Consider the following 20,080-nt stretch of genomic DNA (forward strand, 5'->3'; position numbering starts at 1 on the left):
AACACAGTGATGGTGTGTCTGGCGCCCTCTGTGGCCGTCTCTGAGAAGGGCTTCTCCGAGACGGGCAGCGGTCCCGACGAGATCGGCTTCATTATGGACGACGTGCGCGCCACACTGGTTGTCAACGAGACGTTCAGCTTCTACCCGGATCCTGTGATAGAGCCGCTTAGTCCCACGGGCCTGCTGGAGCTCAAACCCAGTTCCCCACTCATCCTCAAGGTGAGACTGATGGAGACTGGAGACCAGGGTGGGGGAGGAACGTCCAGGATTGTGGTGGTGGGGGGAGTCCTAGAGTGGAGTTGAGGGATTCTGAGGAAACTACCAGTGTGGAGGAGTGTTATTGTGTGGAGCGTGGGGCCAAGTTTGGAGGAGCTTTAAAAATATATATTTTAAATCTCTCCCAGGGAGGAGAAATTACACCGTATGAAGGCCTCCAGGTTCAATTGTAACCGTCAAATTGTAGACTTCAATCTCACCCAACCGACTCAGGTTAGAAAAGAGTTAAAACTTCGCAGCTGCGTCCAATTTATTTATGAAATGACATTGATTGTCAATTTTAATTGCCCTCTTTCTCTTAAAACCTTCCATCAGAAATGGTTGTCCTATTTATTTGTTCCCTACCACCCTTTGAGCTATTGCCTTTCCAAAAGAACGCTTTGAGATCCGACATCACCTTAAAAGGCGCTACCTGTGCCGTCCCCTGCTGTGATAGGCCGAGAGCCCTTTGAAAGGTATCATCCGAATACAACGCAGATGTGCCACTTGCACCTGTTCCCCCGTCAGATAACGTCAGAGCAAGTTCACAGCCAAATGGTAACTTTATACCAGAGCCTTTGAATCCCTCTTGCGCTTATATACTGACTCGCTTATTTTGTCATCTCCCCTCTCTCCTTGAACTTCAAAGCCATTCCTCTGGAGAAAAAAAAAAACTCCACCGTGGTACTGTATATCATGGATATTTTATATGAAATCAGCTTTATTTTCCTTATAGCCAATCAGAAACGAGCTGGGAAGTTGAGAAAATTGTGACCCTCACAGTTTAAATAAAGATTCCATAATGAACCCTTACAATCCTTTGATTGCTGCGTCTTCCGCTTCTCTGAGAAGCCGGGGGGAGGGGGGGAGGGGGACGCACATTAAACTGGCATCATATTAAATAATTGTGGATAAATTAGATGTGCATCAGATTTTCCAAGCAATTAATTCCTCTCCCCGCAAAGCCTCGTGGGTAAGTGGGGGGGGGGCAGGCAGAGACGTGGGTTTATTTATCCCTCTAAATTGGTTCCCTCTCGGCCAATGAGACGCCGCGAAAGCCCCCGTCAGGCTCAACTAAACGACACCAGAATCCCAGGTCCCCCTACGCTGGGTCTTGACTTTACTAAAGAACTGCCTGTGGCTAATAAGACCTCGCTACGGCATCTGTGGAATTAGGACTTGATCATCAGAAATCACCCCCTTTCTATGTATGATTAAATAGGTATGCACGTGACTGACGGTTAGAGGTGAGAGGGTGTGTTCGCGTGCGTGGGTGTTGAGTTTGTGTTGTGTGTGTGTGTGTGTGTGCGCATATGCGTTCCTATGCATTCTCCTGAGCTGTGTGTCTCTGTCGCGTTCTCTCTCCTAGGGTAAGAACCTAATCCCGGCAGCCCCTGGTAACGCTCGTCTCAACTACACGGTCCTGATCGGAGAGACACCCTGTGTCCTCACCCTGTCAGAGAGCCAGCTGCTCTGTGAGTGGCCCAACCACACGGGAGAGCACAAAGTCACCGTAAGTACTCTACTGAAGCCTCTTCGACTTTGGGTTGGGCTGTGCTGTGTGTCGTCTTGAGCGTCACTGGATCGCACTGTGTCGCAAACACGTTTCATCTCTCTGGTTTATGGCTCGTCTCGGTTTTCTCTCTTTACGTCCTCTTTGTGTTCTATACTCTTTTAGTATCACATGACAGTCCGGTCTCCTCTTTTGTCATGTCCATATCCCCCATCCCTCTATTCCTTCCTCTGTTCCCTTTGCCTGGATTCGGTTCAAAGGAAGAGTAGAAGAGATGGAGAGAGCATCAGAAGGATGGACCATTTTATTCTCGCCGTCTCTTCCACTCTTCTTTTGGACGAACGCTCTCTCTCTCCATTGCGTTGTTCTTTTTTTCCCGTTCGCATACAAATCCACACACATTGAGGCTTCCGGTGCGTAACGTTGACTGTGTTCGTAGGCACAGCAACTTGATGAATTCAATTCTGAATTTGGCTGACAATTTCTGCAGGGATTTGCGTAGACATTGGTATCCAATGCAGCCCAGAAATGACGCATGGTCAAAGAGGTCCATGTCTATATTTTTTACAGTCCCTCGGTTGCATGTGGTGTTTGATCGATATTGGCCGGCAAATTACAATTCAAGGCCTATAGCGGTATGTTCTTGATTTGAAAGGGTTTTACCAAGGGTGCATCTCAATACACTTCATGTTTTTTCTAGACTCTCCTCGTCTCCTTTTCTTCTGCACTGATTACCACAATGTTGTGACAAGGAAAGGAATTGGAGCTGCATCTTCGTAGCCTAGTTTTTGACAGTAATTTTACACTGAACAAAAATACAAATGCAACATGCAACAATTTCAAAGATGTTACTGAGTTACAGTTCACATAAGGAAATCAGTCAATTTAAATAAATGTATTAGGCCCTAATCTATGTACTTCACAAAACTGGGAATACTGATATGCATCTGTTGGTCACAGATAACTTTATTTTTAAAGGAAGGGACGTGGATCTGTATCTGGTGTGGTTTATGCAGCACAACACATCTCCCTCACACAGAGTTGTATCAGACTGTTGATTGTAGCCTGTGGATGTTGTCCCACTCCTCTTCAATGGCTGTGCAAAGTTGCTGGATATTGGCGGGAACTGGAACGCGCTGTTGTACACGTCGATCCGGAGCATCCCAAACATACTCAATGAGGTGACATGTCTGGTGAGTATGCAGGCCATGGAAGAACTGGGACATTTTCGGCTTCCAGGAATTGTGTACAGATCCTGGCGAAACATGAGTCGATGGTGGCGGATGAACGGCACGACAACAGGGCCTCAGGATCTTGTTGCGGTATCTCTGTCCATCGATAAAATGCAATTGTGGCTTATACCTGCCCGTACCATAACACCACCGCCACCATGGGGGCGCTCTGTTTATAACGTTGACATCAGCAAACCACTTGCCCACACGATGCCATACGCTGTCTGCTATCTGCCCGTCACAGTTGAAAGAGGGATTCATTTGTGAAGAGCACACTTCTCCAGCGTGCCAGTGGCCATCAGCGAGGCAAACGCTGACCTTCGAATTCGGTTACGGCGCTGAACTGCAGTCAGGTCATGACCCTGTGAGGACGACGAGCACGCAGATGAGCTTCCCTGAGACGGTTTTTGAAAGATTGTGCAGAAATTCTTCGGTTGTGCAAACCAACAGTTTCATCAGCTGTCTGGGTGGCTGGTCTCAGACGATACCCCAGGTGAAGAAGCCGGATGTGGAGGTCCTGGGCTGTAAGTGGTTACACGTGGTTACGTAAGTGGTTACACGTGGTCTGCGGTTGTGATGCTAGTTGGACCTCCTGCCAAATACTCTAAAACGATTTCGGAGGTGGCTTATGGTAGGGAAATTCTCTGGCATCAGCTCTGGTGGACATTCCTGCAGTCAGCAGGCCAATTGGACGCTCCCTCACAACTTGAGGCATCGGTGGCATTGTGGTGTGTGACAAAATTACACATTTTTGAGTGGCCTTTTATCATCCCTAGGACAAGGTGCAGGTGTGTAATTATCAATGCTTTTGCTGAATCAGCTTCTTGATATGCCACACCTTTCGGGTGGATGAATTATTTTGGCAAATGAGAAATGCTCACTAACAGGGATGTAAACAAATTTGTGCGCAACATTTGAGAGAAATAATATTTTTTGCATGTGGAACATTTCTGGGATCTTCTATTTCAGCTTATGAAACATGGGACCAACACTTTACATGTTGCGGTTTATATTTTTGTTCAGTGTAGTTGAAACTAGGGCTTGTGTAATTCACACTGTGCGAAGGTGAGACTATTTCTTCTAGCCCGGGCGTTGTGACAAGGAAACGTATTCAACTAGGTTTGGAATATGCTCACACGCTATCACACACATACACCAGCTTTGTAGTGTGGCGCTCGTGTTACAGGCTTTGGTTTGTCAATTTCTGTTTTGAGGTTGGACTTGTACTCATCAGCACGTAGGGCGCACCGATTGGTGTCGACTCATTAATCAGCATGTGTTGCACCTGTGCTGGTTGCCATCTTGTTAGTGTGAAGGTGTTTCTGTTGTCTTGAGTGAAGTGGAGGGTCAACACCTTTTTAGTTGGCGCTCCCTATTTGATATCTCGAAAAACATTTCTTTGTCTGACTTCCAATATTTAGTTTTGCTCCACCTTTTTAGTTTGTTTCCTGTCTTTGTTTGGTGTGTGTTTTGTCTTTTGTTTCTCTCGTCCTGGGAACATTTAGAGGGGCTCATGGTGTGTGTCTTTTAGGTTCCCGTTGTTGGACACCCTCAAGAGTGTCTTTCAAAACCCCTCCTAAACCCCCAGCTGTTTTGGTTGTTGGTCAGTGACTGTTAGTTTCCCACTTCTGTTTGAGTGACGGTTTTGGTTTTCTCGCTGGGGAACGTAACACTAGCATGTGTGACAGACACTGGGGTGTGAGAGAGACTCTACATGGCTTGTTGGGGTCTGCCTGTGCAAATTACGGCTGTTAAATGGACATTTCAAAAATGTACTTCGTATTTATAATCTCCAGCCCCACCCCAACGTCAAAGTATATATTTTTTTAAATACAAAAATACACAACAAAAATAATCATTTAAAACATTTGCGCGTTTCTGTTTTGTAGTAAAAAATATAAAGATAAAAGTGTTTTTAATGACATCAACCAATTAGTAGGCAATGCCTATTCATAATTAGTTAACATCACCACCAATCACACCGATGATGTCATTGGAAACACTTATCTTTCTCTATTTTTTTACTGCAAAACAGAAACACTCAATCTTTTTTATTACATATGTTGATGGTAGTGATGGAAATTATGAAAATGAAGTTGAAAAATATTGACATTTCCCTTTAACAGCTCCTCACTGAGAGAGGGTTGGGAGGTAATGAATAACTAGATGGAAATAGCAGCGACAAAGAGCTGGAAGTCCTGTGTGTGTGTGTGTGTGTGTGTGTGTGTGTGTGTGTGTGTGTGTGTGTGTGTGTGTGTGTGTGTGTGTGTGTGTGTGTGTGTGTGTGTGTGTGTGTGTGTGTGTGTGTGTGTGTGTGTGTGTGTGTGTGTGTGTGTGTGTGTGTGTGTGTGTGTGTGTGTACACTCTATTTCTGCTAAATTACATCTAATTCACCATATGACTGTGTTGAAATGTGTGTTTTAAAGGTATTGTCCTATGAAGAATCTAAAACCGTGTGTTTCACCCCCCCAAGGTGCGCGTTGGGGGCTTTGAGTACTCCCCCGGTACCATCCAGATCTACTCTGACAGCCTGCTTACCCTGCCCGCCATCATCGGCATCGGAGGGGGTGGCGGCCTGCTCCTATTGGTCATCATCGCCGTGCTCATCGCCTACAAGAGGAAGTCGCGGGACGCCGACCGCACGCTGAAACGCCTGCAGCTCCAAATGGACAACCTGGAGTCCCGGGTGGCGCTGGAGTGCAAGGAAGGTAAGCCACACCTGTCAATCAATTACATTAAATTCAATTAAATTCAACTTCATTGACCTATTCAGGACGAGGAGGCTAAGCAACAGCTGTCAATCAACAAAAAGTAGGCCAGGTTTCTCGCGACTTGAGGGGCTACTGCACTGGTGGTGCAGACATCTGTTCCAGCCCAGCACACGAACAGTCGCTGAATCGTGGTCTTCCTGAGGAGAATACAAAACAAATCGAAATAGGAGAGCGGCGTTCTAGAGGCAGAGCAGGACAAGCTCAATATCCATGTACTTCCTCTCCATCCAAAAACACACACACACACACACACACACACACACAAAATGGCCCTCCCACGGGGTGCTGCTTGCTCTTGGTACCCATCCAGAAGAACACTTTGATCGGGGCTCCGCCGCCCGGCGCCAGATGTTGGGTTCCTCCCCAATGCGAGGTCTGCTTGGATGGCCTTTCTGTTTTAGGAAGGGAGGGAGGGAGGGAGAGAGAGAGATATGAAAAGGGGGTGGAAGAGCTGGGGAGAGAGAGAGAGGGCGGGAGAGGGGGAGAGGTGTCTGCAACGCGTGCTCTCACATTAACATTTGTTCATTTGGCACACTCCTGATCTGGTGGGAGGCCAATGATACTGTCTGTCTATCTGTTTTGGGAGAGAGTGGAAATAGAGTAGATTTGATTGTAGGCTTCCTTAAAGATAGATGGAGAGAATGGGAGCACGAGAGTAGAGAGAGGTTTTAGGATTCCGTAAGGAGAGTGAGAGATTTGGATAGTGTGTAGATTTGAATGCGCCATAAGGGGAATCATACTGCAGCATCTGCTCTGCAGTTTAGAGAACCTAGAAGTAGCCCATCCCGTGCTTAAATATTTTCACAAGATAGCGAGACTGTAGCCTGGGTACCGGTCTGTTTATCTAACATTCCACTCCTTATACTCTGTGTCATTTGCCAAAGAATGACTTGAGTGTAATGTCAGCTAAAACCGACTGGTACCCAGGCTGGCAAGACTGGTGTGATATGAGGCATTCTTAGTAACAATGCATTGTACAGTTAAAAAAACACAAGAGTGCAGGAGACCGGGCTGTGGTCCCTGTCATCACAATGGCCATCTCTGCCCATCTCCGCCACATGGCAACAGACACCGATTGGCCGCCATCTTCGCCACACTGTCCATCCAGGGGTCACCACCTTGTCTGTCCCCCACAGTCACCACAGATGGATGGAGAGCGACAGGGAGAGATAGGTAAAGGTGCATAGGGAGAGATGGATAGAGCCCCAGAGACGGGAGAGATGGATAGCGAGAGGGGGAGATACAGGTGCGAATGGATAGAGGGACAAGAAGCAGGGTGTGATAAAGCAACCGAGAGATGGATAGAGGGTAGGAGGGTATGTGAAAGGGAGGTACAGGTAGAAATGGATAGAGAGAGATGAGGGGACACAGAAACGGAGAAAAGGGCATAAGGAGAGATGGATCAAGGGACAGAGAGCGGGTAAGATGGATAGAGAGCGATATGGGGGGGGGGTCACAGGGAGGTGGATAAAGAAGGACAGAGAAAAACGATATGTGAGCGAGAGATCGATCGGACTGTGTTTATTTCCTTATTTGTTTGTGGGGTTTATTTAGTCAAGATTACACGACAAGAGACGGAGAGGTTATTCACACAGAGTTCTCACATGCGCCGAATACAACCGTGAAATGCTTACTTTACAAGCCCTTAACCGACAGCGCCGGTTTAGAAAATATTTACAAAGTAAACAAACTAAGATAAAAAGTAACACAACAAAATATCAGTAACGAGGCTATATACAGAGGGTGCCGGTACCAAGTCAATGTGCGGTGGAACAAGTTATCCATGTGAAAAGTCCGGTGGCCATTTGATTAAGTGTTCAGCAGTCTGATGGCTTGGGGATAGAAGCTGTTCAGGAGCTTTTTGGACCTAGACTTGGCCCTCTGGTACCGTGTGCTGTGCGGTAGCAGAGAGAACATTCTATGACTTGGGTGACCGGACCCTCTGACAATGTTTTGGGGACTTCCTCTGACACCGCCTAGTGTAGAGATCCTGGATGGCAGGAAGCTTGACCCCAGTGATGTACTGGGCAGTAAGCACCTTACGGTTGAATGCCGAGCAGTTGCCATACCAGGCTTTGATGCAGCCGGTCAGGATGCTCTCGATGGTGCAGCTGTATAAGTTTTTGAGGATCTGGGGATCCATGCCAAATCTTTTCAGTCTCCTGAGGGGGAATAGGTGTTGTCGTGCCCTCTTCACGACTGTCTTGGTGTGTTCGGACCATGATAGTTTGTTGGTGATGTGGACACCAAGGAACTTGAAGCTCTCGACCAGCTCCACTACAGCCCTGTCAATATTAACGGGGGCTTGTTCGGCTCACCTTTTCCTGTAGTCCACGACCAGCTCCTTTGTCTTGCTCACATTGAGGGAGATGTTGTCCTGAAACCACACTGCCAGGTCTCTGACGACCTCCTTATAGGCTGTCTCGTCGTTGCCGGTGATTAGGCCTACTACTGTTGTGTTGTCAGCAAACTTAATGGTGGTGTTGGAGTCGTGCTTGCCCATGCAGTTGTGGGTGAACAGGGAGTACAGGAGGGGACTAAGCATGCACCCCCTGATTGTCTCCAGTGTTGGTTGTTGCCTACCCTTACCACCTGGGGGTGGCCCGTCAGGATGTCCAGGATCCAGTTGCAGAGGGAGGTGTTTAGTCCCAGGGTCCTTAGCTTAGTGATGTGCTTTGAGGGCACTATGGTGTTGAACACCGAGCTGTAGTCAATGAATAGCATTCTCACATAGGTGTTCCGTTTGTCCAGATGGGAAAGGGCAGTGTGGAGTGCGATGGAGAATGCGTCATCTGTGGATCTGTTGGGGCGGTATGCAAATTGGAGTGGGTCCAGGGTTTCAGGGATGATGATGATGATGTGAGCCATGACCAGCCTTTCAAAGCACATCATGGCCACCGACTTTAGATGCCACTGAAAGAAATGAAGGGGACCTACAATGGGTCACAGGACACTCATGTAGAGAGCAGAATGTGTATGAACAGTGGGACACACTAGGATATATCATGCGGCCACTCTGCTGCGTGGGGAGCTCTGCGGTATGGAGAGAGGTGAAATGTGTGTTTGCGTAGGTGTGTGTCCATATTTCTTCCAGCTCTTGGTGTACACTCTACTCTACCCGAGTTCACGTAAAATCAGTCCAAAATGTTTAGCTTTTATCCTACAACAACACTGACACATATTTAACACATGACCAATGTTTAAACTGTCAATGCCGTTCTGTACGCACATTAACAATAGATTAACTATCCTTGTGCCTCTCTACTCCTCCCTCCCTTCTCTCTCCTAAGCCTTTGCCGAGCTGCAGACAGACATCCATGAGCTGACCCAGGAGCTGGACGGAGCTGGCATCCCCTTCCTAGACTACAGAACCTATGCCATGAGGGTCCTCTTCCCCGGTATCGAGGACCACCCCGTGCTCAAGGAGATGGAGGTACGGGTCAGTAACGCCCAGGGTTCCAATTATGCATGGACTCTTAGGGGTGATGTAATTCTCATGGGTGGGGGGGCTTGTACTCAAAACATAGTAACCCCATAGCAATGCTGATCTACGATCAGGTCCTCCTGATCCTAATAGAATCTGATAGGCCTATTATGATCTAATAAGCACTTGATCAGCACTCCTACTCTGGAACACTGTGAATACGGGCCCGGAGACCTTTCTAACACTCTGTGGAAACGTTGAGACTGATAGATGGCCAGAGCATGTCCAGAGTCTGAGAAACAGGGCTCACACATTCAATGTAACACTCTTCCATACTATTCCATTATTTCACCACCCAAGAGAGGTTACGTATCGATCACTCAACTGCGCCACATTGCATCATCAAGTCAAGATAGCATGGCCTATAACCTATTACAATACTATCACGAGCACACACACACAGTTGAAGTCGGAAGTTTACATACACTTAGGTTGGAGTCATTAAAACTTGTTTTTCAACCACTCCACGTATTTCTTGTTAACAAACTATAGTTTTGGCAAGTCAGTTAGGACATCTACTTTGTACACGACAAGTCATTTTTCCAACAATCGTTTACAGACAGATCATTTCACGTATACCTCGCTGTATCACAATTTCAGTGGTCTGGTCTGACGAAACAAAAATAGAACTGTTTGGATATAATGATCATTGTTTGGTTTGGAGAAAAAAGGGGGAGGCTTGAAAGCCGAAGAACACCATCCCAAGCATGAAGCACGGGGGTGGCAGCATCATGTTGTGGGGGTGCTTTGCTGCAGGTGGAACTGGTGCACTTCACAAAATAGATGGCATCATGAGGGAGGGAAATGATGTGGATATATTGAAGCAATGTCTCAAGACATCAGTCAGGAAGTTAAAGCTTGGTCGCAAATGGGTCTTCCAAATGGACAATGACCCCAAGCATACTTCCAAAGTTGTGGCAAAATGGCTTAACAAAGTCAAGATATTGGAGTGGCCATCACAAAGCCATGACCTTAATCCCATAGAACATTTGTGGGCAGAAGGCCTACAAACCTGACTCAGTCACACCAGCTCTGTCAGGAGGAATGGGCCAAAATGCACCCAACTTGTTGAGGGAAGCTTGTGGAAGGCAACCTGAAACATTTGACCAAGTTAAACAATGTAAAGGCAATGCTACCAAATACTAATTGAGTGTATGTACACTTCTGACCCACTGGCAATGTGATGAAAGAAATACAAGCTGAAATAAATCATTCTCTCTACTATTATTCTGACATTTCACATTCTTAAAATAGATCCTAACTGTCCTAAGACAGGGAATTTTGTCAGGAATTTTGAAAAACTTGAGTTTAAATGTATTTGGCTAAGGTGTATGTAAACTTCCGACTTCAACTGTGCATACATACATAGACTTATAAGAAGATGCATTTTCTGGATGGTGCATGTATTGTACGTCATCAGCTCTGAGGGGTGAGGAGAGAGAGGAGTGTGACAGGCGGCATATCTACTAGCTATGAACTGTATTGCACATCTGTCTGGCGCCTAGCATCGGATTTTCATTTGTATCCCAGATGCGATTAGCCTCAACTGTGGTGCGCCAATACGATTTCTCGTCACGCCACCAGGTTTCGCCTTCCTACAAGACAACCAGCCACCACTGGCTGCTTTCAAAATAACCTGGTGTTCTATTGGGGGGTGGTAGTTGTTTGATTCATACAGCTTCATGGAGAGTGTGTGTGCAAGTTTGTGCCTGTGTCCGCGACCAGGCGTCTGTGATATTGGGTCTTTTGTACCTCAAAGACTGCTCTGCCCCCTCTCTCTGATAGGTTCAGGCCAATGTGGAGAAGGCTCTCACCCTGTTTGGCCAGCTGCTCACCAAGAAGCACTTCCTCTTGACCTTCATCCGCACGCTAGAAGCTCAACGCTCTTTCTCCATGAGAGACCGCGGCAACGTGGCGTCGCTGGTCATGACTGCGCTCCAGGGCGAGATGGAGTACGCCACAGGGGTGTTAAAACAGCTCCTCTCAGATCTAATTGACAAGAACCTGGAGAGCAAGAACCACCCCAAGCTACTGTTGAGAAGGTACGGTCCACCATTGGGTTGTGTTGTGTTGGGCTGGTCTATCTGTGTAGCAGTGGGGGGAGAGAGGGTTAGGACCCAGAGAGCACGAACCACCCCAAGCTGCTTCTCAGAAGGTGCGATCCGCTTAGGTTGGGGTGTGGTTGGGTTGGGTTGGGCTTTGCTATATAATCATCAAGAACCTGGAAAGTGAGTACCACCCCCAACGGTTCTCCTTCGACAGTACGCTCCGCCTGTGTTAGGCTAGCCCAACCCACCCTGTCTGCGTAGCCTATGAGGTGTAGAAGTGAGCCTGGTAGAAAGGAAAGAGAGCGGATTGATCTGCCATAGCTTAGTGGTTAACCGTTTTTTTGTTATCATTTAGCCTCTTTAGTTATCAGTTATCCACTCTAACCTGTGTTAGACTAAAGAGGGCCGCTGTTGACAGACAGTAACTGTAGCCTACCTCTCCTCTCTCTCCCCCTCTCCTCCACCTCAGCATTGTCTCTGTCAGGAAGGATTACACCCCTGAGCACACCCACTGACTCCCACAGGAGGCCCAGCCACTCAGCCAGCCACAGGGCAGACAGGACCACTGAGCCAGACAGAGAGAGAGGGAAAAGGGAAAGGGGTTGGGGGGGACGAGAGGGAAAGAGGTGGGGGTAAGGAGAGAGATACAGGGAGACAGAGCGAGGGAGGAAGACTGCGAGATGGGGAGAGTGTGGAAGGGGTTGTGGAGTATGGAAAGAGAGGGAATGACAAAGGTGACTAGGAGAGGGAGGGAGGGAGAGACTGAGTGCTAGTGGGAGGACGAATGAGAGATTACAGACGGAGAAAGATGGAGGTAGAGGAGGGTCAAGAGAGAGAGAGTGCACGGCACTGGGGAGCGAGAGAATGGAATGTTAAGGGAGTAAATGGGAGAAATATCCCAGGGGAGACCGAGACTGGTAATCAGTTGGGTAAGACCGAGAGAGAGACATGAAGAAAGGGATAGAGCGAAAAAGAGAGAAATGATACACAGGAATTAAACATGAAATCATGAAAAGGGGACGTTTTTCCCTCTCCATTGAGAGATATGTAATTAAAATCGAATCAAATAGATGACTTTGAGCCAGTCTGCTGCGGCGGTGAAATTGGCATGATGTTGCTAAAAGCCCCGCTGGAGGAATGTGGCACATATACTGTCCTGGTTATGAAGATGACACACATATTTGAGCTACAGAATTCCCTTTGTGTGTTGGTGTTTTTTAGGTTTTAGACGACACTATTCCAAAACATTTTCCATGTTCATTATGAATTATACTACACTTCCATCCACGCACACATGCCCACACTTTCACTCGCTCGCTCACTCACTCACTCACTCACTCACTCACTCACTCACTCACTCACTCACTCACTCACTCACTCACTCACTCACACCAGATTAGTAAGGAGTTGGTGTTCACCAGTCCCCAAGTATTAAGTCAGGTAGTGGCCAAAAGCATGTTCTTTCCTGGTCCACTCTACTTTCAATCCATCTACCTCTCATCTATGCGAAGGGAAAAGAACACATTTTGCCCACATCAAACAAATCTGAACAGACTTCTAGGATAGAAAAAAAAGACTTCATGACTTTTCTTCTCACAATCTCTGCTCCCAGTCTCAACCCTGGATAACCTGCTAGCTGGCACACACACATACACACACAATCCTTGATTCATCCTTTTCTGAGTAATCATAGTCTCTGGAAATGTATTATTCAGGGCACGGCAGCACTGATTCTAAAAGGAGGGACAGAGGGGGTGGGGTGAGAAAACAAAGCTTTCCCCCCTTATAAGTCCCTTCCTTTCATACCGTGTCACAAACACACACGCGCGCGCACACACACTTCCCTCGTTGCTGTTAACAAATTAAATGTAGTAAGTCGCGTTAATTACAATGCCTTTTAATTACTTGTGTTTTTAACTTTCTTTCTGGAGGGGGGAACCTTTCTGGAGGCTCCTCATTACGAGCCAGGTTGGTGATTAGCAAGAGACGTTAACGAATTAGACTAATTGCTGTGTTTTTAATGAAGATTGCTGGGTTTGCTTTGAAAAAAGAAATGTGGGTTTTGTTATTTGAGTTAATTTGTTTGTGTGCTGAGAGAAGGGGGGTTTGAAGGATATAGCCTACCAGCATTCTGTGGAATAATTTTAAGTTAAGCTCTTTGAAGTGAACTTCCGTGTTAAATACCTTTTCTCAGGGAAAAATTGTGTGTATTTGCTCTCAGTTACTAGCCCGAGGGGGGGAGGTTGGTCACTTGTTACTAGGAGGAAGAAGGCAGAATTCACTCCAAAATCTCCAACCCTTGTTCCTCTGCCAGTCAAGTGTTGATTTATGTTGTTGCCATTAAACCTTTGTCATTTCAGAAGATAACGTTTTTCTCTCAATCTTCCTTTTCCTCCCCCCGTCCCCATAGGACTGAGTCGGTGGCTGAGAAGATGCTCACCAACTGGTTCACATTCCTCCTCTACAAGTTCCTCAAGGTAAGTCTGTCAGGGACGCAAGCACGTGTTTCGTGTTCATTAGGCACCAAAGTGAAGAAAACTAACTGAAACAGGTGAAGGACGACCTGGATTTGACCAATAAGAAAGGCTTGTTTTTGCTTTCCTTTGCAAACGCTTTCTTCTGCTCTGAATTGGTACGTCTACTCAAGTCTCAAGGAAAAGAGAGGGAACACGCAAAAGTAAAGAACCAGCTGGGTGGAAGGAGCAGAGAAATATGAGGAAATGGAGAAAAAGGTGAAGCCAGGGGGAGAAACTAGCACGAGACTAGCAAGAGTTGGAGGTGAGAATCACTATGCTCGGCAGAAGTCAGAACGATAAAGGAACAAGGCGAGGAAAGGAGAAAAACCAGAGGCCCCGCTAGCCAACCTCTCATTGCCTCGTTGACACCTTTCACGCAGCAGAGTGCTTTTTCGCTCCTGACTCGTTAACCTTCTGGTAACTCCTCCATCAACTGCCACTAGCGTTCTCTCAACGTTGGCCCCAAGCTGAGTGTACATTTTGAAACGTTCTACCCTATTAAATGCTGTTTCTCCCCGGGTTAAAATGCACAGGGGAGAAATTGCTACCCGGGAGTGGGTCACTTGTCACCATGCAAATAGCCGTGGGAGGCTTGCTACGACCTTATCGTTTAGCAGTGCCATAGGCACTGTGGCTAACGGCAGATTGGATTGCACTAATTTTACCTTTCTTGCATTATCAAACTTGACTTTCTCAAGTGAGTGAGCATACTTGTTGTCTTGCGTTTGAAGACTACTCTATTTCCTATTGTTTCCGAAATACCGAAATGAGTGTTGTGTGTATGCATCAGTGACATGTTGCAAGAGCATTTGTGTGTGTAAGTGACCTCTCACCTTTGCCCCTGTGTGTGTAGGAGTGTGCTGGCGAGCCTCTGTTCATGCTGTACTGTGCCATCAAGCAGCAGATGGAGAAGGGGCCTATAGACTCCATCACAGGAGAGGCGCGCTACTCCCTCAGCGAGGACAAGCTCATTAGACAGCAGATTGACTACAAGACCCTGGTCAGTACCGCAGTCACAGCTTGAATCACAAAAATAAACAGAACACTTTGACATTATCTCACTGCATCAATTCATTGCCCTGAGAACCGTTGGTCTGGCTGGCTCGGTAATATAGTAGCTAGAATAGCATAGACATCAATAAAGCGACTTGGCATAACAGTATAATATGGGTTAGTATGTCATATGAAACATAGTAGCTGAACTGTCGTGTATCACCGTGTCACCTCACATGCCCACACGAATCGCTCTGCTTCAAGCCTCTAGTCCTGTGACACCCCTCCCCCCCTCCCAAACTGAACTTTGACCTTTACCCCCACACCACACACCCTCTAGACCCTGCACTGTGTGAACCCGGAGAACGAGAATGCCCCAGAGGTGACGGTGAAGGGGCTGAACTGTGACACGGTGACTCAGGTGAAGGAGAAGTTGCTGGACGCGGTGTACAAAGGCAGTCCCTACTCCCAGAGACCCAAGGCTGGAGACATGGACCTAGGTGAGGAGGACACACACTTATGAGCACACACACCTGTGTATGCATCATACACACACACACACACACACACACACACACAGAAATGAGTGCATGCAGACCCACGGACACACACACTAACACCCCTCTCTCTGTCCCCTATGTTTGTGTTCAGAGTGGCGTCAGGGAAGGATGGCCCGGATCATCCTCCAGGACGAGGACGTCACCACCAAGATAGACAACGACTGGAAGAGACTCAACACACTGGCCCATTACCAGGCAAGTCTCTCATGCTTTAGGTTTAGATCTCAAAGTTGACTAAGTCATGTCGTTTAATCAATCAATCAGTCAGTCAATTACATTTTATTTGTAGTCTATACTTTACAATTACAGATTTACAAAAAAAGTTCTGCATCGACGTAGGATACCACTCGAACATCACTTGGTGTCTGCAGCCACAAATTCATGGGTGTCATATCACCAATTTCCCAGACTGAACCACGTTTTTCTCTAGGATTTTGTGTGGGGTACAGAGATGAGGTTGTCATTCAAAAATCATGTTAAACACTATTATTGCACACAGAAAGAGTCAATGCAACTTATTGTGTGACTTTTTAAGCACATTTTTTTATTATTTAGGCTTGCCATAACAAAGGGGTTGAATACTTATGGACTCAAGACATTTCAGCTTCTCGTTTTTGATTAATTTGTTGTTGTTTTTTTCAATTAAAAAATTACTTTTACGTTATGGGGTATTGACACAAAATCTCAATTTAAGTCATTTTAAATTCAGGCTGTAACAAAACAAAATGTGGAAGAAGTCAAAGGGTGTGAATAGGGATGTGGCGGTCATGAAATCTGTCTGCCGGTGATTGTCAAGCAAATAACTGCCGGTCTCACAGTAATTGACTGTAAATTAACATTAACACGCTTAGCATCTCCTGGCTTCCACGCATAGCCTACAAGCCATTTATGCAGACTGTTGGAACATCTACATATATTTTTTAAGTTAAAAAAAATCAATTTAATATAGCCTACACCATCACAATAAATCAATTATGTATTTTAGACAGGTCTAAAGAAGCATGATATGAAGAAAATGTAGTATATTTCAGAAGAACAGAATAGCATACTCTGAGTTGTCCTTATGTTAGGCCCTGATCTGGCTATGCGATAAGACTGTGTGCTACACTAGTTCATTTAGCAGACAAGATTTGCTTGGAATTCCCATGGCATACATTTTTTATTATTTTATAGTATGAGGAATTCAATGTATCATAGCTTACTAAAATAAAAAGGATATTTTCTCCAAACGATTTCAAAGCAAGTGCACACATGCAGCTATTCTGTGTTGAGCGGTTAACAGAGAAACTGGTCCTCCTATATGCTAATTTGCAGTTATTTATGCAACTTTAATAGTACAAACGTTGGGCTATATGTGTTGATGTTTAATACATTCCATGGCTGCATGATGGGACTCTAATGATGATTTGAAAAAAGTCGCAAGCTGCACACAGCTCATCAGTCTCTCATTCACCAGTTGACAAGCACTTGATAATATTCACACCAGGCCTCGAATTTCCTGGCGGCATGCCCTTTGAGTGGCCATAATGCCCCCTAAAACAAATCCATGCCTTTTGCAGCCAAAGTGGCCGTTGTGCCCTTGGGCTGAATATAATAGGCTAATTATAATTCCATTCTCCCGGCTGCCTTGCTAAGATCCACCTCTCACTCACATGGCTCTCTCAGATGTAGCCAATGTCTGTCAAGTGATCGGGTCCTGCTCACAAGCATTTCAGCTAAGAGTCAGCTACAAGTGAATGAAGAATGAAGACACATCGGGGACACAACCTCTTATTGAGATCCAAGGCGCATGTTGAAGATGTTAAAACTGTCCACGTTTAGCCTACTTTTTGTCAGCCAACATGATTAATAGGCCTAACGAACAGCAAAAGCACTAGCCTATGTCAATCTAAACTCAGCAAAAAAAGAAATGTCCTCTCACTGTCAACTGTGTTTATTTTCAGCAAACTTAACATGTGTGATATTTGTATGGTCACAACAAGATTCAACAACTGAGACATAAACTGAATAGGTTCCACAGACATGTGACTAACAGAAATAGAATAATGTGTCCCTGAACAAAAGGGGGGGGGGTCAAAATCAAAAGTAACAGTCAGTATCTGGTGTGGCCTCCGGCTGCATTAAGTACTGCAGTGCATCTCCTCCTCATGGACTGCAGCAGATTTGCCAGTTCTTGCTGTGAGATGTTACCCCACTCTTCCACCAAGGCACCTGTATGTTCCCGGACATTTCTGGGGGAATGGCCCGAGCCATTACCCTCCGATCCAACAGGTCCCAGATGTGCTCAATGGGATTGAGATCCGGGCTCTTCGCTGGCCATGGCAGAACACTGACATTCCTGTCTTGCAGGAAATCACTCACAGAACGATCAGTATGGCTGGTGGCATTGTCATGCTGGAGGGTCATGTCAGGATGAGCCTGCAGGAAGGGTACCACATGAGGGAGGAGGATGTCTCCCCTGTAACGCACAGTGTTGAGATTGCCTGCAATGACAACAAGCTCAGTCCGCTGATGCTGTGAAACACCGCCCCAGACCATGACGGACCCTCCACCTCCAAATCGATCCCGCTCCAGAGTACAGGCTTCGGTGTAACGATCATTCCTTCAACGATAAACGCGAATCCGACCATCTCCCCTGGTGAGACTAAACCGTGACTCGTCAGTGAAGAGCACTTTTTGCCAGTCCTGTCTGGTCCAGCGACGGTGGGTTTTCGCCCATAGTTGCCGGTGAAGACCGGGCTTACAACAGGCCTACAAGCCCTCATTCCAGCCTCTCTCAGCCTACTGCGGACAGTCTGAGCACTGATGGAGGGATTGTGCGTTCCTGGTGTAACTCGGGCAGTTGTTGTTGCCTGTCCCACAGGTGTGATGTTCGGATGTACCGATCCCGTGCAAGTGTTGTTACACGTAGTCTGCCACTGTGAGGATGATCGAATCAAATGTATTTATATAGCCCTTCGTACATCAGCTGATATCTCAGTGCTGTTAAAATAAACCAGGATGGATCAGCTGTTCATCCTGTCTCCCTGTAGCACTGTCTTAGGCGTATCACAGTACGGATATTGCAATTTATTGCCCTGACCACATCTGCAGTCCTCATGCCTCCTTGCATCATGCCTAAGGCACGGTCACGCAGATGAGCAGGGACCCCGGGCATCTTTCTTTTGGTGTTTTTCAGAATCAGTAGAGAAAAGCCCCTTTAGTGTCCTAAGTTTTCATAACTGTGACCTTAATTGCCTGCCTTCTGTAAGCTGTTAGTGTCTTAACGACCGTTCCACAGGTGCATGTTCATTAATTGTTTATGGTTCATAGAACAAGCATGGGAAACAGTGTTTAAACCCTTTGCAATGAAGATCTGTGAAGTTATTTGGATTTTTGTGAATTTTCTTTGAAAGGCAGGGTCCTGAAAAAGGGACGGTTTATTATCCCCCATAGCACAAAAGTTGACCTATTCTATTGGTCAATGTGTTCCTCTGTGCAATAAATAAATATTCCAAACATTCTCTGGGACAGCTGTAGGATGCGATAGATCCCAAATGAACACAATGATAGAACATCGCTCCGAGATGCACAAATACGATATACCATTTAAAATGTGTGCATCTTAATCTTAAATCAGCCATAAATCTTCTTGTGACAGGGGGAATGGAAGTGTGTTGTGTGCAACAGGGAGGGGCAATTGAATGCAAGCTTCACAAAAAAAAGATAAAATTGTATATTAAAACATGTCTATGGGGAACATGGTTTCCGTGTTATGCTCAACCCACTTAAAAACACCAGAAAATAGCCAAAAACAGTAGAACCAGCTCACCTGCTTTTACACTATGATTTGACTAGTAGATGTTCAATGTTTTTTTTCTTCAGTATTTAAAAATAAATAGTTTTACCATATAAACATTTGAGTTCAGGGCACGTTAATTAACATGCTTGACCTCGAAATGAGGGACAGGTTTTAAAAAAAAAAATGTTTACCTGAAAATGAATCACTAATCACATTAAATAAATAATAATCTTCCAGGAATGACTTTCCCAAAGTAACAAAATAATGGGCTTTACAATGATAGGTGAAAACTTGGAGAAGCTTTGAGTTTAAGTGGGTAGAAATGTTAAGGGAATTCTGAGGGACATTCCAACATTTTGGCCCTTTAGCAAGTCTTTATTCATATTAAAAAAATCATATTTATTGCATTTTCATGTGGTCCATAATAAAGGGCACTTCACTTCATATAACAGGCTTTTCAAATCCAATAATGGTGCACAATTACTTCAGATATCAAAGGGACGCAAAAGGGACTCGTTTCGTGAAACGACTCTCATGCTACTTGTCTGCTGATTATAAACATATTTTTGCTGTCACACCAATAACAACGTCAGTCATTGAGCTTCGGGATTTGTAGTACTGACTCCGACTAAAAAAAAAAAAGAATTGATCGACCAAAGTCTTTTCCAAACGTGCATTTTTCCATATATAGACACATCCTTTGTGTTTGGAACCAAATCCGCTATATCCACTGAGCTTGTCTGATGCTTTAAGAGCAGTGTTTGATGAAATAATTAAGACACACAGATGACTAGAGGGAGCCGGACCGCAACTGATTTGATTGTGCTGGGTCGACCTGAGACTTGCTGCACTGTAAAAAATGTTTTTTATTTTTTTTAAATAACAGTTAGAGACTGTGTGACTAGCACTCGTTGTCTCTTTTGCTCT

General features: G+C 45.8%; 1 protein-coding gene across 1 annotated transcript in view; it reads left to right on the forward strand.

Annotated features, from left to right (window-relative positions):
* The window catches only part of LOC118389002 (plexin-A1-like), a 302,199-nt gene that overhangs the window by 270,273 nt on the left and 11,846 nt on the right, over window positions 1-20,080 (forward strand). The window contains exons 18-26 of the mRNA XM_052527317.1: window positions 1-219; window positions 1,625-1,768; window positions 5,474-5,708; window positions 9,062-9,204; window positions 11,041-11,297; window positions 13,714-13,780; window positions 14,673-14,819; window positions 15,153-15,312; window positions 15,464-15,567. The exon at window positions 1-219 is cut by the window's left edge and continues 18 nt beyond it. Of these exons, the coding sequence (XP_052383277.1) occupies window positions 1-219; window positions 1,625-1,768; window positions 5,474-5,708; window positions 9,062-9,204; window positions 11,041-11,297; window positions 13,714-13,780; window positions 14,673-14,819; window positions 15,153-15,312; window positions 15,464-15,567 (1,476 nt within the window). The remainder of the gene's footprint in view (window positions 220-1,624; window positions 1,769-5,473; window positions 5,709-9,061; window positions 9,205-11,040; window positions 11,298-13,713; window positions 13,781-14,672; window positions 14,820-15,152; window positions 15,313-15,463; window positions 15,568-20,080) is intronic.

The sequence above is a fragment of the Oncorhynchus keta genome, chromosome 10 (genome assembly GCF_023373465.1).
Source record: "Oncorhynchus keta strain PuntledgeMale-10-30-2019 chromosome 10, Oket_V2, whole genome shotgun sequence".
Lineage (NCBI taxonomy): Eukaryota > Metazoa > Chordata > Actinopteri > Salmoniformes > Salmonidae > Oncorhynchus > Oncorhynchus keta.